This window comes from Neoarius graeffei, chromosome 28, assembly GCF_027579695.1.
Source record: "Neoarius graeffei isolate fNeoGra1 chromosome 28, fNeoGra1.pri, whole genome shotgun sequence".
Classification (NCBI taxonomy): Eukaryota; Metazoa; Chordata; class Actinopteri; order Siluriformes; family Ariidae; genus Neoarius; species Neoarius graeffei.
Window position 1 is genome coordinate 50,269,613 of NC_083596.1, and position 16,445 is coordinate 50,286,057.

Below are 16,445 nucleotides of genomic sequence, written 5' to 3' on the forward strand. Positions count from 1 at the left end.
CCGGTGAGGGCCTTTCTGTGCGGAGTTTGCATGTTCTCCCCGTGTCCGCGTGGGTTTCCTCCGGGTGCTCCGGTTTCCCCCACAGTCCAAAGACATGCAGGTTAGGTTAACTGGTGACTCTAAATTGAGCGTGAGTGTGAATGGTTGTCTGTGTCTATGTGTCAGCCCTGTGATGACCTGGCGACTTGTCCAGGGTGTACCCCGCCTTTCGCCCGTAGTCAGCTGGGATAGGCTCCAGCTTGCCTGCGACCCTGTCGGACAGGATAAAGCGGCTAGAGATAATGAGATGAGATGAGATGAGATGACGTCAAGGCATGTGTGCATGGTTACATTAAGGGTATAAGATCACCGCACAGCCTGTCGGATTGGATGTGGGCGGAGAGAGATGTCACGCACTTCCCATATATGGGTGCTATGATAGACAAAGGGTTCTGTTTCGGGTTTGGATGGATCCTGGAGTTGTCCTTCCATGGTTCGATGTGGGTTGGGTTGGATATTCAAACTCTTTCGTCATGGACACATCAGGAGATGGGCGTGGCTAAATAACAAAACTGTACTGCAGACAGCCAGTGGGGGCGCTATACCTGTGTGACTTCTCTCTTTCAGGATGATAGATTCTCTGTCAGTGTTTTCTACAGTCGATAAGTAAAACGGTTACATTTTAAATTTATGGTTCTTTATAAACATATAAATGTGTGAACTATGCGGTTTATGTGAATGATACTTTTTGTCGATTAGTTTGTCCTGTAGTTTTATTAGCAGGAAGTGACGACAGCACGTCGAGCTCCGGTCGCCATTTTAATGCGCCGCGCGCAAACCGTCGCCGGCAAGATGGCGCCGTGTGTGTGTATGAAATTGTATAACAGGCTTGTTTGTGTCTCGCAGTTCGATTGAAAACGGACGATGGTTGCAGTTGTTTTTAAGTTTTATTAAAGCACAATCGACGGTGTAAGCGAACCTCAGACGGAGCGCAGGATGTCCGCCGAGGTGCTGAGGTAAGGGGCGGCGTTTATCGGCGAAAACAATTCGGTTAGCGTTAGCTTCACTGGCTAACCAAAATGAACGGGGTTTCTGTTGAGACGGGCGCGAGCTCGCTAGCTAGCCACATAGCTGCTAGATTAAGCTAATAAATATATAATTAATTAAACAAACGGCATTAGAAGATAGCAAAGCAACCAATCTTTTAGTTTTACTTTCATTGTTTGCGTTGTAGTTTTAGTAAACATTACACACGGTCATATTAATCAAATACGTGCATTGTTAACGTTAGCTTCCGAGCTAACACGAGATCTTTATAGACAAAGAATATTTTCAGCAGGCAGGTTAGCATTAGCCTTTAGCTAGTTAGGTAAATAGATACAGTATGGCTCGAGCTCAAATCACTCTTTTTTTTCATATCCTATATAGCTAGTGCACCTCTGTAGGGAATTCGGGTGTGTTTGGAAGCGCCCTCATTAAGGGTTGATTCGCATTTTATTTGGTCAGTGAGAAGAATTGAGGCAGAATGACAAATATATCATAAATTTATTAACAGAGACGCTTTTGATATAGGGCAAAATTTATGAAGTAATGTTTCAATCAAAATATTTCTAAAAGATCTTTTGGGTATTTTATTTGCACAGGGAGAGAAAATTGACAAAAGGACACACTTTCACCAGAACAGGAAGCTGGACAAGTCTTGTACTGTCCAAAAAGACATGTCCCTGAAGCCAGAGTTGGTGTGTTGGCCCTCAGTGTTATGGACATTAACACGAAGGCCTGTGTTGTGAAAAGTTTGAGAGATCCTCATTTTAATTTTATTGTTCACCAGATTTTTTTTTTCCATGACTCATCCTGTACCAGGCTTGCATTTATCCAATTAAATGTCCTCTAGAATGTATATATCCTGCCCACGGGGGTGTGTCTTACTCCATTTCTCAAGTCAAAAACTTTGGCAAAATGTTGTGTGAAATAGGATGCAATTTATTTTCCTTCGTAAACAGAAGCAGATGACTTGTGTATCTTTGTTAATGTTAGATCAGGGGTTCTCAACCTTTTGCAACCTGGGCCCCACCAAAGCTGGTTCATTGCAGTTGGGGGCCCCTTTTCTCGCCCCGCCCCATCCCCCCCCCCCCCCAAACACACTCACCCCCAGTGACGCCACCCGACCTACAGCACCTTATATTGACAGATAGATAGATAGCCCTGGGCTAGATTATTATTATTATTAGTAGTAGTAGTAGTAGTAGTAGCAGCAGTAGTAGCATTATCCATAGTAGACTAGCAGTAAGAAAACAACAAATTATTTGGGTAGAGCTGAAATGGGGAAAGCAAAAATACAGTGTGGGGTAGTAGTCTTTAAAGAGACTGTTTGGGTTTTGCGCTGTATCGATGGATTGATGATAGTAGACTAGCGAGAGTCGGCACGAGTTAACTCGGTAAGAAACCAGACTAGTGTGTGTGTGGCAAGCACTCACACGGTGGCCACGGTATGCAGACTCACTCACGTGACGTTTCGTCATGTTCGCGTCACGGGCTTAAAATAACCTACACACAAGATTTTATGATAGATTGATGATAGATTTTTTTTTTTAAAGATTTTTTTCACCTTTATTGGATAGGACAGTGTAGAGACAGGACAGGAAATGAGTGGGAGAGAGAGACGGGGAGGGATCGGGAAATGACCTCGGGTCGGAATCGAACCCGGGTCCCCGGATTTATGGTCTGGCGCCTTAGCCACCTGAGCCACGATGCCCCCAGGTTGATGATAGATTTTATAATAGTATTGATTTGTATGTAATAGTCCAATGTCCTGCATTTTGACATGGGTAAATGTGTTGCATCTGCTTAGCTACTATAGCCTGTTAGCCCCAGATTTTTTTTTTCCTCCATACATGAAGCCTACTCGCGACCCCCCTGGAGTACCTCCGCGTCCCACCAGGGGGGCGCGCCCCCCCGGTTGAGAACCACTGTGTTAGATTATTAATGATGCCTGAATATGCTAATTAGCCCATGCCTTTAAAGTGCATATTCTGGACCAATTTCCTGTTTATATAAAATATGAAAGTATGTCCCTTTACACACTCATCCGGTGGTGTAATGGTTAGCACGGTCGCCTCACAGCAAGAAGGTTCTGGGTTCGAGCCCCGTGGCCGGCAAGGGCCTTTCTGTGTTCTCCCCGTGTCCGCGTGGGTTTCCTCCGGGTGCTTCAGTTTCCCCCACAGTCCAAAGACATGCAGGTTAGGTTAATATGGGACAGCCTTGGCTGAGGTGCCCTTGAGTGAGGCACCAAGCTCCCAACTGCTCCCCAGGCGCTGTTGGCATGGCTGCCCACTGCTCTGGGTGTGTGTGCGCTCATTGCTCACGTGTGTGTTCACTGCTTCAGATGGGTTAAATGCAGAGAGGAAATTTCACAAGTGTGATGAATAAAGTTGTGCTTTCTTTCTTTGCTTTCTGCCTTTTATCCAGAAGGGTAATTTTGCACAAAGCCATCTGTCTACAGCATAAAAAAAAAATAAAATAACAAAATGCGCCTGGAAAAATCCCAAGGGAGACTGGAGCCAGATTTGTGACGTCACCTGCGGAAGCGCCAGCAGGCTGCGCAAGCTTTGCACGGTTTCAGTGCACAGCCTGTGTAGACCAAGCGCTCCCATTTCTCTCCCATTGTCCGGTCTTTTGGGAAATGATGAGTACTAATCCCATCAAGATTACTGTTGCTACACCTTCCTACGATACATCTGTTAACCATTTTAAGAATTAAGGCCAATTTATGCTGACAACCCAGTCCTCGCAGATGGTGTCTGCGTAGCGCCCCCCCCCTTCGCAGGCGCGCTGCGCGCACCTCCCAAAAATTGTGACCACCGCAGAAGCCTTGCAGACAGCGTGAAGATGGAGACACGAGTCTCCATCACGAGTCTCTTGCAGACACGAGTGAAGATGGAGCAGCACAAAGAGCGGTTGATCGAGGAAGTGAGGAAGTACGTACATCTATACGACTCCAGTTCTAGTCATCATAAGTAACCGGAGGATAAACACTCCACTAACCACACCCACCAACTACTCCTAGCAATTTCGCGACTTCGCGCCCCCTTGCGTTGTGGCGGTGAATAACATCGCTCACACCTATTGCTCCCCACTCAATGATAAATTACAGCTGTCTGCGAAAAGCTATCTGCGAAAGCCTTGTCGCAAGAGCATGCAGAGGCCCTTACGCGATGACGTTGAAGAAATTTGCAGAAAGCCACCAGGTCGTTTTCTCATAAACAAACCAGCACTGACGTAGGATTCAGAGGGAGGCGTCCCGCACGCGATGTCACGAAAATCAATGTTTGCCGGGAAATCCAAATGCCAAGTTTTTTCAGAGGTGGACCAATTCCCCTCAAATGGCTTGATTTCAACTGAATTTTTCTGGTATTGCGCAAGGTAAAAAAAAAATTGCAGAGGATGCAGACTGTTTCAGATATTTGACCAAAGTTTAATATAAAATAGAATTACATTGATCTTGCTCCTGAATTTACCCGTGATATGCACTTTAAGACACGGCTAGCTGGATGAGTGAACTGCAAAAGTGCTTCACAAACAGCAACCGTGAACCAGACTTTGCATTTGACCAATCAGTAATGAGCAATGCTGCTTGCTCTGCCCACAAGCAGGAAGGCAACACTTGTTACTTTGAATTTCTGATCTCCAGCTGTGAAATAGTGAAAGTGCCCTTACAGTGTGGAATTCCTCCATGGAAATTTGAGTTTCCTCAGCACTTAAGTTCAGCGCATGACGTCGTGTCATCATGGTCGCGCATACGGTCAACCATGAATAAAACATCGCTTCAACTTTGAGTTGTAGTATTTGCTACGTCCAAGATTAGACCCTGTGGTATGACAAGTTATTTTTTGAAAAATACATTCTTTAACAAGGTCGCTTGGAGGAGATTAGGATGGTGAACGAGTTATAACGTCATGTCTTCAAGCCGTGAAGACTTCTTTCCTCATTTCCGACCATCTTCGTGTCCATTTGAGAAGAACTCTTGTGGAAAGCTCTATCTGTGGACATGTCTGAACCTCCTGGCAGAGGCAACCAGGTTTCTGAGCTGGGGTATCTGGGTGCTGGATGTTATATTGATATTGTGATCAAATGTTCTGGAATACACTTTTTCTCCTGAGCAATTGATGATATCTTTATCTCACTTGCTATGGAGTAAGCTGGGCAAGGTATTATTTTCGGTCAGGGGTGGTTAATAAATGGTATTACAGGAAAAAGGCTGGCTCAATCTTCATGAAACTTTCAGGATGGATGGGCATTGGTCTCAAATAGAACCTCCAACATCTTGAGGGTCGTTTGTCAAGGTCACCAAAAAGGTCAATATTGTTTGCACATACGTGTTCCGATTAAAATGGCCAGTGAGTGTATACAATTCGGTTCACCATTTGGAAAAAAAATGGAGCAGACTAAAGAAATCACTTTCAGACATGTTTATGCTTATTACCGAGAGAAAGTGCGTTCCACTGAGCTCTAGTGTCGGGCCATTTCCGGGAAATAAGAGTTTGGGTCATGGCGACAGCGTGTGCATGTCGGCCTTGGTTCCGAGGTTTCAGTTTCGAAAACTGTAAGAGTAGAATATTATAAAGTACAGACACCTGGTATATTTAACTTCTGTGGTTTTTTTTTTTTTTTAAATTGCTTATTTTTGGACTACGCTTCATTTTTGTGGCTACTGCCCCATAGAGTAAATATGTGCTACATTTACTGTCTGGACATGGGATCAGAAAACTATTTTATTTATAAGCAGTAGCCACATGGACCCATGGGGGGGGATATATATATATATATATATATATATATATATATATATATATATATATATATATAAAAAATTAATTAGGGCTGTAACAATATGCGTATTGCGATATACAGAGCCACGATCTGTGTCGCGATACAAGAAGGCAGAATCGCGGTACACCCTTTCAAACTTCTCCTCAGCCGAAAAACAGAGGTGCTTCCAAACTTCAATTTATGAATACTTTTACTTTTTATTTAAATTGCATTTTAAACTTACTTAAATTACTTTTATTTTTTATATCTATTAGTAAGTCGTTTTTTCGCCGACCTGCGACAATCTTCTGCGAGTCACGCAACGTCCACACTCGCCACTGGCAGAGCATTCATTTCTTTTAAGCGGTCGCCATTCTGGTTGCAACGCGGGGAGCGAATCTGTAAACAAGCAGCTCATTGGCTGGCTAGGTGTGCCACAAGCCAATCACAATCACTTGACCGGAAAGGCATGCAGTGTTGCCAGATTGGGCGGGTTTTGGTGCTTTTTGGCTGGTTTTGAACATATTTTGGGGTGGAAAACGTTAGCAATATCTGGCAACACTGAAGGCATGTCTGCTTGGGCGGAAGCCTTCTGCGGCAGTTACATTTTGACACGTGAACAATGTTTCACCATAATTCCGTAATTTCCATCTGTTTTCCGCGATCACAGAAAATCATTGGCCCTATGAGAGTGAGACAGTGAGAGAGCCCCACCCCCCCAAAAAAAAAAATCTTAACGGATTTACAAGATTTGGAAAAATGATTTTTTTCAGAACCGGAAAAAACCAGGGCTTTTATATTTTTATATATATATATATATATATATATATATATATATATATATATATATATATATATATATATATATATAAATAAATAATATTTATTTTTTTTTTTCGTGATCTCTTCCTTCATGTTCATCATAAGTGCTACAGGGCGAGGTTTGTTTTGCCTGGAAACACTTGTTAAATTTGTACTTTTTGAAATTACGATTGTGACAGACTGACTTCAAGCAGGTGATTTGCATACGTTTTGTAGCCAATTCGAAGAAGAAAATTGAAAGTACACTTTTCAGTTGTGAATGTTCACTACTTTTTTCAGTTATTTTTTTAAAAGTTGTAGAAAAATGAATGCATGTTCACTGGCATTAGATGATGTCTCGTATCATTACTGTACTGCTGCAAAACTCAGCAAATGTCAGGATTGTGATGTGCATTATGTATCCGAGAAATGCCTGAGAAAATCGTTGTGATATATTTTTATTATTTAGAAGTTTTCCCAGCCTGTGGTGAAGGTTCTGTGAACAACTGACTGTTCTATAAACTACTGTTTCTGTCTGCATCTCTTATCGAATTTATATCTTTTTATTTATGGCTTTTTTTTTTTTTGGGCACTCGATTGTATCTCTGGATATTAAGACTAAAGGTGTGTGTGTGTCGTCAGAGCTTTTGAATTCTGCTGTAATATTGTTGATATTGTAAAGGCCAATTTATGCTGACAACCCAGTCCTCGCAGATAGCGTCGCAGACAGTGTCTGCGTAGCCCCCCCACATTCGCAGACGCTCTGCGCGCACCTCCCAAAAATTGTGACCACTGCAGAAGCCTTGCAGATGAGGGCTCTGATTGGTCCACTCTACATCCGCTGTACACGCACTTCCGCTTCCCTACCTTCCCTGTTTGGTTTGTTTTCACGACCGCCATTTTTAAAAACATGAGCGAAGATGGAGCAGCACGAAGAGTGGTTGATCGAGGAAGTACGTACATCTATACGACTCCAGTTCTAGTCATTATAAGTAACCGGAGGATAAACACTCCACTAACCACACCCACCAACTACTCCTAGCGATTTCGCGACTTCGCGCCCCCTTGCGTTGTGGTGGTGAATAACATCGCGCACGCCTATTACTCCCCGCTCAACGATAAATTACAACTGTCTGCGAAAAGCTATCTGCGAAAGCCTTGTCGCAAGAGCATGCAGAGGCCTTAAGAGTTTGATGGTTTTTGTTGTTCCAGGCCTGAACCCAGGGCCAGGGGCAGCAGGAGCGGTGGGAGTAAACTGGGACTCCTGATTAATAAGCTGCACACGTTTCTGGCGGTTTCTGCGGAGCAGGGCAGTGAACACAGCTTGCCTGGGCACTGGAGCGGTGAGCATTTCTGCAACAAGACAGCAATCAAAACCCAAAATGAAAGTGATGAGGTGGGATATAAAGTCAGAAAACATGGAGAAACAAGCCTTTATGAAATATTTATCACACTGCTTAAAGAAAGATGCAGACTTCTCACTTTTTTTTTTTTTTGTTCTCCCCTGAACATCTGATGCGTGATTTTGTTCCTTCTTGAAATCACTCTGGCGTCATGCTGTAAATGTCGTAATGATGATTAGGCTCTGTGTTTCAGTCTAATCACTGGATTTTGCTTGTTCTTGTCCCAGGCGCGATGGCCAAAGAGTTTATCGAGCAGCAGCAAGCTGTAGCACGAGCCACCGAAGAGGTAAACCTTCACACCGTTTTAAAAATAAATAAACCAACCTGCCCTCTCGGCACTCAGAGAACCACAGGTTTAAATCTTCTGGATTAACATTCCACCTTTACGGTGTGTTTATTTTAGAGCATGCAGCCCAACGTCTCCTCAGAAACAAAGACCTCTGCAGCTCGTTCCAGAAGGTTAGTCCTGTTTCAGCATTACTTAACAACAAATGATCGCCATCACACAGCAATACACACATCCGCTGACCACTTTGCCGTTCGTGTAAAATGCAGGAAGCCGTTGGTGGTGACGAAGCACAGCGGCCTGAACGAGTCGGACGCGTCCTCTGGGAGCGGAACCGAAGACGTGTTGTCGATCAACTCCAGTGAACCGGACACTACCTGCCTGCCGAAAGGTGTGTACTTCGGCGCTGTGTAAAAGACGGCTTAGGATTGTAAAGGGGCGGGGCCAAGCACAAGGTTCTGGAGACCTGAAGGGGGAGGGGCTGAAATGTATTGCGACAGTTCTGCATGTAAAGGGATAAAATGTGTAAACATGTCAAGGTCAATGTTCATATAAGAATCATGTTTTTTTTTTTTTTTTTAATTTATTATTTATTTTAAATGGTGTTCTGGCTTTCTAAATTTAATTTGGACATGATTTTGGGAGCTGGTGAGATATATATATATATATATATATATATATATATATAAATAAATAAAATCTCTCTCTCTCTCTCAGGTACGGTGTTTGTGTTGCCAGAGCCGGTGTCAAACGAAGTCCGTGATGAGTTCAGAGGCCCAGAATTTCGCAGCAAACGAGTGAAACAGAACAAAGACTTCTCAGACAAACGGAGAGGTGAGATGAGAGAAAGCAGACAGTGACTCTGACTGTGTTAGATTTTCATCACCCATCTGTTCTCCTGTTAGTTCTCGAAGCGTTTGTCACGCTGGCGTGTACCCGGGCCTGTTTTCACCAGTATAAAGGGGGGAGGGGGAGATCTTTTCGATATTCGCATGGAGACTTTTCTGTGTTGGTAAACGCCATTATAGAGACTAAACTTTTGTTCCAACACATAAGGACTCTGACTTCTGAATTTTCAACTGGCTTACTCCAGTCCTTGTCAAGGAATGACCCTCTGCTTCCGGCACGTGACTTTATGCGATTGGAGGAGAGGATCAAAGGTCGTTGATGATAACTGGAACCTCCCCCGTCTTTGTTTAGAGTCGGTTGAAGGGCCCTGATGTAGATGGCTTCTTTTAACTGACTGTAAACAAAAGCGGGGGGCGGGGAGGTTCTGGTGATTTGACTACCTTTGATCCTCTCCTCCAATCACATAGTCACGTGCCGGAAGCAGAGGGTCATTCCTTGACAAGGACTGGAATAAGCCAGTTGAAAATTCAGGTAAGTGCGAGTCCTTGTGTGTTGGAACAAGTTTAGGCTCGACTTGTTTCTGAAATGCCTGAAACGAAATTACCTGCTGCCTAAATTAACTTGTTTTTTGACAACGCTTCACAAGTCTGATATTTTTTTTTTTTTTTTTTTTTGGTGTGTGTGTGTTTTAGGAGGCTCTGACATCGAACGAGTGAACTGTACGGCTTGTGGTCAGCAGGTGAACCACTTCCAGAGAGACTCGGTCTACCAGCACCCTGCACTCAAAGTGCTCATTTGCAAGGTGTGAGAGAGAGAGAGAGAGAGAGAGAGACAGAACAGTATGAGTTTGTTCTCACTGTGATGTGTGGTGTTCAGGCAGTGAGTCTGTCACTGTGCGTGCATGTTATTTACTAGCTGGGAGGTCCGTATCATGAAATACCGTGATCGAGGTCTTGAAAGTACTGACCAAGGTCACAGTATTTCACCGTGTGGACTGACCTTAAAGTGCATGTTCTGGACCAATTTCGGATTTATTTATTTATGAAAGTGTGTCCCTTTTACATACTCCTCCAGAAGGGTAATTTTGCACAAGGCCATCTGTCTACAGCAGAAAAAAATAACAAAACACGCCTGGAAAAATCCTAAGGGAGTCTGGAGCCAGATTCGTGACGTCACCTGCGGAAGTGCCAGCAGGCTGCGCGAGCTTCGCACGGTTTCAGTGCACAGCCTGTGTAGACCAAGCGCGCCCATTTCTCTCTCATTGTCCGGTCTTGTGGGAAACGATGAGTACTAATCCAATCATGGTTGGTGTTGCTACACCCTCCTACGATACATCTGTTAACCATTTGAATAATTACGCGATAACATTGAAGAAATTTGCAGAAAACCACCAGATCGTTTTCTCATAAACAAACCAGCGCTGACGTAGGATTCAGAAGGAGGCGTCCCGCACACGACGTCACGAAAATCAGTGTTTGCCGGGAAATCCAAATGCCAAGTTTTTTCAGAGGCGGACCAGTTCGCCTCAAACGGCTCGATTTCAACTGAATTTTTCTGGTATTGCGCTAGGTAAAAAAAAATTTGCACAAAATGTGACAGATATTTGACCAAAGTTTAATATAAAATAGGAGAATTACACTGATCTTGCTCCTGAATTTACCCGTGATATGCACTTTAAGCTGGTAAATTGTGTGTGTAAAATATATATATATATATATATATATATATATATATATATATATATATATATATATATATAAAATAATATAAATTTTTTTTTTTCTTTACTAAATTCTAACAGAAAACGAGAGCTCCCGAAAGGGAAAGCCAAGCCGCCATTTTGAATCCTCATTCACGGCTGTGATGCAAATGGCTTCCTCCTCGGTATACAAGTGCACTTCCATGGCAGGAAAAAATAAAACTACATTTTGCCGCCTATGTAGTCCCCTATTTATACAAATAGGAGTCATTCAGGATTCAGCCATGTTTTTGCTCAGCGTTAACAAGTTACAGGGGTTCAGCTTTCTACTGAAATGTTTTATTTCGTCTTCCTCAGGGTAGTAAAACTCGCTTTCGCTGTGAACACTGTCGTTATCGCTATCCATGCTGTAAAATTTAATGCTGTTGTACTGAGAAATGCAAAAATAAATGTTGCCAAAAAATTACTACTATATTTGTTGTGAACGAGCAAGCGGCCAAAGGTCCATAACCGTGGTCCAGATCGTAGGATTCTGGGCTGCTCGTGAGCCCATCACAGCGCACGATTTGATGGAAACCTGACCGCGAAAAAAATGATAGATATTTCACTGAAGTTTTTTTTTTTTTGCCCTCAGTCATGTTTTAAGTACTACATGAGTGATGACATCAGCAAAGATGCAGAGGGGATGGACGAGCAGTGCAGGTAGGAACACGTGAAATAAGACGCAGGTTCTTTTTTTAAATTTGCAGCCCGAAATGCGATCAATGAAATGTGGCATTTAAGTGACTAACCAGAGTGAGCTGTGTTGTGATTGGCCGTTCCCGTAGATGGTGTGCGGAAGGAGGCAGTCTGATTGGCTGTGACTACTGCAGCAACGCTTTCTGCAAGAAGTGTGTGCTGCGGAACCTCGGGCGGCGGGAGCTGTCGGCCATCTTGGAGGAAGAGCGCAAGTGGTACTGTTATGTGTGCAGCCCGGAGCCGCTCATGGACCTGGTGCTGGCCTGCGACTCGGTGCTCCAGAACCTGGAGAAGATCTGGGCTCGCAAACGGGCAGGCGTTGGGGGCGGGGCCCGTGGGAAGCAAAGGGGTGGGCGGGGCGGGGCCGGGATCGGTTTTCCGCTTAGTTCGGCGCCCTCAAGGGGTCTGTGCGAGCGAATGCAGCGCGTGGTGGAAATGACAACGTCGCTGAACCGCTCATTCGTGGAGTTCATGCAGAGCGAGAGGGACGAGGAGGCGAGCGAAGAGGAGGACGCAGACCGAGCGAGGAGACTAATGATGTTCCGCACCATCCTGCAGGACCTGCACCAGGCACACGCTGCCCTGCAGGTAACGTCAATATCGTCTGCTGTGGAATTTTCCTGTTGCCACGTTACTGTGTTTCAGTGTTGTAGAAAATTTGCCAAGAACCAGTGAAACGATCTGAACTGATGACTGTGTACGTTTTTACAGGAAGCGCTGGATCGGGAGTTGTACGGGGGCAAACGGGAGCCTCCGAGACAGCGTGCGAAACCTCGGCAGCGGAAACCTCGGGCTCCCAGAGGCTCGGGTGTCACGAAGGAACTGGTGGTGAAGCTGACGCCCGTCCCGTTAGAGACATCTCTAAATCCTGACACTAACGCTGACGCGAGCTCTGCCGGTGACACCGCCATAGACACAGCAGAAGTAAATACACAAATGAAGGAGGAGGAGAAACAGGAAAAGGTGGAGAAAATGGAAGGCAGGGTTGATGGAAAGGAGGAAAGTGAAGAGGTAAAAGTAGAAGAGGAGTGTGAAGGGAAAGGAGATGCGGCGATGGAGGAGGAAAACACAGACGAAGAAGATGAAGGTAATGAGCTGGAGATGGCGGAGGAAAACAAGCGCTCTCCTCGCGTCAAGACGACCCCACGGCGACGGCGCTCGGACGCCACGCACGCCGGCCTGGAGGAAGATTCAGATTCTGATGAAGTGCCTGCTGTGCTGCTGCAGACTGCCGCCACTGCCATGGCAACCAGCGAGGAGGAGGGTGGGGTCGATAGTGATGGGGGCAGGTCTGATGCAAACCAAGAAGTCAGAAAGCAGTGCCTCTTTGGCCTGGTCAAAACCACGCCCCCTTGCCAAGACAGAACTTCACGCAAGCGGAAACTTAAGGAGAGGTCCTCGTCTTCATCCTCCTCTTCTTCGGTCGCAGAAGTCGTGGATCCTGGGTCGCAGGTCAGGAGGACTGTAGGTCTTGGCCACAAGGTTGCCAAGACAACGGTGGATAGTGAGAGTTTGTCAAGTGATCAGGAAATGGACAGCAGTGACTCGGACGAGTTGGACCAGAAAATTAAACCGCTGAGTGACGTTACACTGATGGGATGCGGAACGTTCCAGCAGTCCTCTGGTACAGTCGATACGCGTACACGCATCACGTTTATGTCAGTATGGTCATTGATACTATTCGACTTGGTATTTGAATATGTTTAAATGCTAATGAGCGTCTAATGTTTTTCTTTCACATTGCCTCTTTCTTTCTTTCACTTCCCCACTTTGTCGTGTTTGTGCGCTCTTTCTCTCTCTGTCTGTGTGTGTAGGTGATGAGGTGGACATGTGCCCCGCCCCGGTTGTGCTGGATGAAGATGATGTGGAGAATAGGTACGGTTTGGATTCGGAGTGCGCAGGCCGAAGCTCTCCGTCCGAGTCTGAACCTCTGAATCCCATCAAACCCCCCGACACGCACACGGGTGCCACCACTGGCATCCAAACACGCTTCAAAAGCTCACACACTTCAGGACCTCCCCTCACACCCACACGCACGCGACACACCCGGGCGGCGGCCAGCACGGGCCTCGTGCTCCGCAGACTCAACATGTAACACACACTAAAGCTGAAACGCAAAACCCCAGTCTACTCTACTGACAGAAGCTGGAGGCATGTGCTGATAATCAGCTATCCAATACATCGTGATAATCGGCGTGAACGAGGTCATCAAGGACGCTGCATTAAATCCTGTGTCAAGGTCCGTATTGTGGACGCAATTAAAAATAGTCACGTGTTGCTTAAAAATCTGACAGAAAAAACCCCACCTGATCTCGTGATATGAAATCAGCACATGCCTCGTTGGCTCACCTGCTGTGTTTCCTTCCTTTTTATTTCCAAACAAAGCCAACTGAACAACCTGTACACGATTTTACTATGGATGGGATGTAAACATGCCCCAGGGCCGGCGTTTCAATTCGCGTTCAACGGTTTGCCGATTCCCAGAACCGGCCCGCGTTTTCATAACGTAATCTCTTGCCTGAGATCCCAAGATCAAACGCATCGGTGTCTCTTCACAGCGCAGTGATCTCACGCAACACGTGCGTTTTTATTTCTTTTAGCTGATTATTTATTACGAGTAGCATCTCCAATGAAATTTTGTTAGCATTAGCGATTTACGTTTTATAATACTAGTCATGTAAATTCTAGGAGCCGCTCGAGCTGTTGTCATGGTGATGCAGTGACGGTAGAACCGATTTGGTTTGCAGATTTTCGTGTAGCTGTTGAGTTTCGTTAGCATTAGTAACCAGGGGAGGAGTCGGTTTGCTGTAAAATGGACCTTGAGCATTGTGTGGTGCGAGTTTCCTCCTGAGTGTGTGTTAGTGTTGAATGGCAGTAAAGAAGAGTTGATTTCATTGTATTGATGGAGTTTGTGTTCCTCAGACGTTGTCGGAAAGCAGAAAGGCTTGTGAAGGGGCGGAGCTTTAATAGAACTAGCTGCGTTGCTATAAAATGTTGGTACACTATTGATTCAGGAACAATTTCAGAAACATTTGATGCAGATTTTGTGAATTATTGCCCTGCCCCGCCCCACCCCGCCCATAGCCATGGATGTAGCGAGGAACCCTCTTGGCTGGCTAACTAATGTCGTGCTAACGTGACACCGGTCAATACCCATTCATGGAAATGTGTTCTTCAAGAAAGCAGTTAAATGTGCATCACTGTGATTGGGTGTTTTGTTTTTGGCCCCTCCCCCCGGGAGCTGTTATAGGTAGAAATGAGGCTAGTTTTGAAAACGGCATCTCAAGTCCTGTGGCTCCTTTTATTGGTCGATTCGTAACCAGTTGTAATCCTTCCTGCTGTACAAATTACCCATAATCTTCCACGTCGACGCCATTTTTTTCCCTCCTCTCCCACTATGTGAAGCCGTGTGTACTCAAGACCCAAGTCTGCATAAATAACTTGCATCCTCTTGTTGCCTGGGTGCTGTGTGGGCGGAGCTAGAAACAGCAATTTAATAACTTTGTTTCTCCATAGTGAAGTTTTCATATCACCTTGTAGTTTGACTGTACCGTTCCCTGTAATCCAAGTAACATCCTCCATCTCGTTGGGGAAAATCCCAAATGCCTTGTTTGTGCCCTACATGTGTCGAGTATCAGTGAACGGAGCTGAACACGTTTCGACCGACTGTCCTCGCACATCGTCAAGAAAGATTAAGATTCAGCCACAGATGCATGATTCCTTGTGATTTGGTCAGCTCAGATTAATTAAAGGAAAGTATTGGCAACCCAGGTTTTTTTTTTTTTTGGTTGTGGATGGGCATTTCGTGAAAATGTGGGTTGAACGATTTAAGTATTGTCACATGCTGCCTTTTTAAAAAAAAAATCACTTGAAAGAAACAGTACGTTTACATCAAATAAGTAGAAAAATCTATATATTTTTGTTTTGAGTTGTAGTTCCTTCTCGGACGCGTGGATTTCCGGTGGTTATATCTCTGCGCCAAATAATTGCCATGATCTTGCCTGGTTTATGAGGTGGTGGTTTTGTTTTCCTCAAAAATGAGATTTTTCTCAAATCTGTTTTTGCTTCCCCCCCTCCCCCCCTTAACATTTTTGATTTGCATGTTTGTTTATTTATTTAGAGGCTGAACCAGTTATTATTGTGGTGTGTGTGTGTGTGTGTGTGTGTAAAGTGGCTGCACCTCCACACCGGTCAGTGGTCTTTCTTGGTAAGCGAGCACTTACTCCTGTGTCTTGTCTGTGTGTGTTTGTAGGCCACAGCCTGGCGGTTCTGGAAGTGCAATATTGTCGGTCAGACATTTCAAGGGCTGTTTGGTTTGCTAACGGTAGGTGCGCAAAAAAAAAAAAAAGATGCATAGATTGGCGTTCAGTCTTTGTATAAAAATCTTCATATTTGATTGAGGGGTGGGGCTTCAGGGTTTGTTTGTCCCCCCCCCCCCCCCCCCAGTGTATAAAATGCGTGTCTCGTGAAGGAGGACGGGTTTCTGATTGAAAGTTGGAGATTTCACGAAGACTCTGGTCTTGTTTCAGTTTTAATGCCCTTTCAATCCGAATCCTGCAGTTAGTGGACAAAATATTTAGCCATACTGGATGCATAGCAAGTACCTGACCATGTAGCTCATGTGCTGATGTGTAATTAAAACAGTATCTGGAGGCTGGTAGTGATGTCACAAAACCAACTTTGCAGTTGGCTGAAATCCACCACAAGCTCCACCCATTCAACTGATCAACCCAGGCATGCCTCTGCAAAATTGGGGGTGGGGTGGGGAGGAGACACCGCCATCTTAAAGGTGGTCTTTGAAGTGTTCAAGATTTTGAGCACTTGCCCATAATGCATTGCGGTCTGATGGTGGATGAAACTCCAAATTTGAAATTCCTTCACG

General features: G+C 44.9%; 1 protein-coding gene across 3 annotated transcripts in view; it reads left to right on the plus strand.

Annotated features, from left to right (window-relative positions):
• Positions 1-665: 665 nt before the first annotated feature.
• The window catches only part of LOC132875597 (transcriptional regulator ATRX-like), a 53,569-nt gene continuing 37,789 nt past the window's right edge, over positions 666-16,445 (plus strand). For 2 of the 3 annotated variants that reach the window (XM_060912490.1, XM_060912491.1), the window contains exons 1-11: positions 666-995; positions 7,801-7,931; positions 8,219-8,277; positions 8,395-8,450; positions 8,547-8,668; positions 8,995-9,111; positions 9,819-9,928; positions 11,460-11,527; positions 11,653-12,151; positions 12,275-13,187; positions 13,378-13,438. In XM_060912490.1, the coding sequence (XP_060768473.1) occupies positions 976-995; positions 7,801-7,931; positions 8,219-8,277; positions 8,395-8,450; positions 8,547-8,668; positions 8,995-9,111; positions 9,819-9,928; positions 11,460-11,527; positions 11,653-12,151; positions 12,275-13,187; positions 13,378-13,438 (2,156 nt within the window). In that variant the 5' untranslated portion in view covers positions 666-975. Of the gene's footprint in view, positions 996-7,800; positions 7,985-8,218; positions 8,278-8,394; positions 8,451-8,546; positions 8,669-8,994; positions 9,112-9,818; positions 9,929-11,459; positions 11,528-11,652; positions 12,152-12,274; positions 13,188-13,377; positions 13,439-16,445 lie in introns of those variants that run through there. The other variant, XM_060912492.1, reaches the window with a different exon arrangement.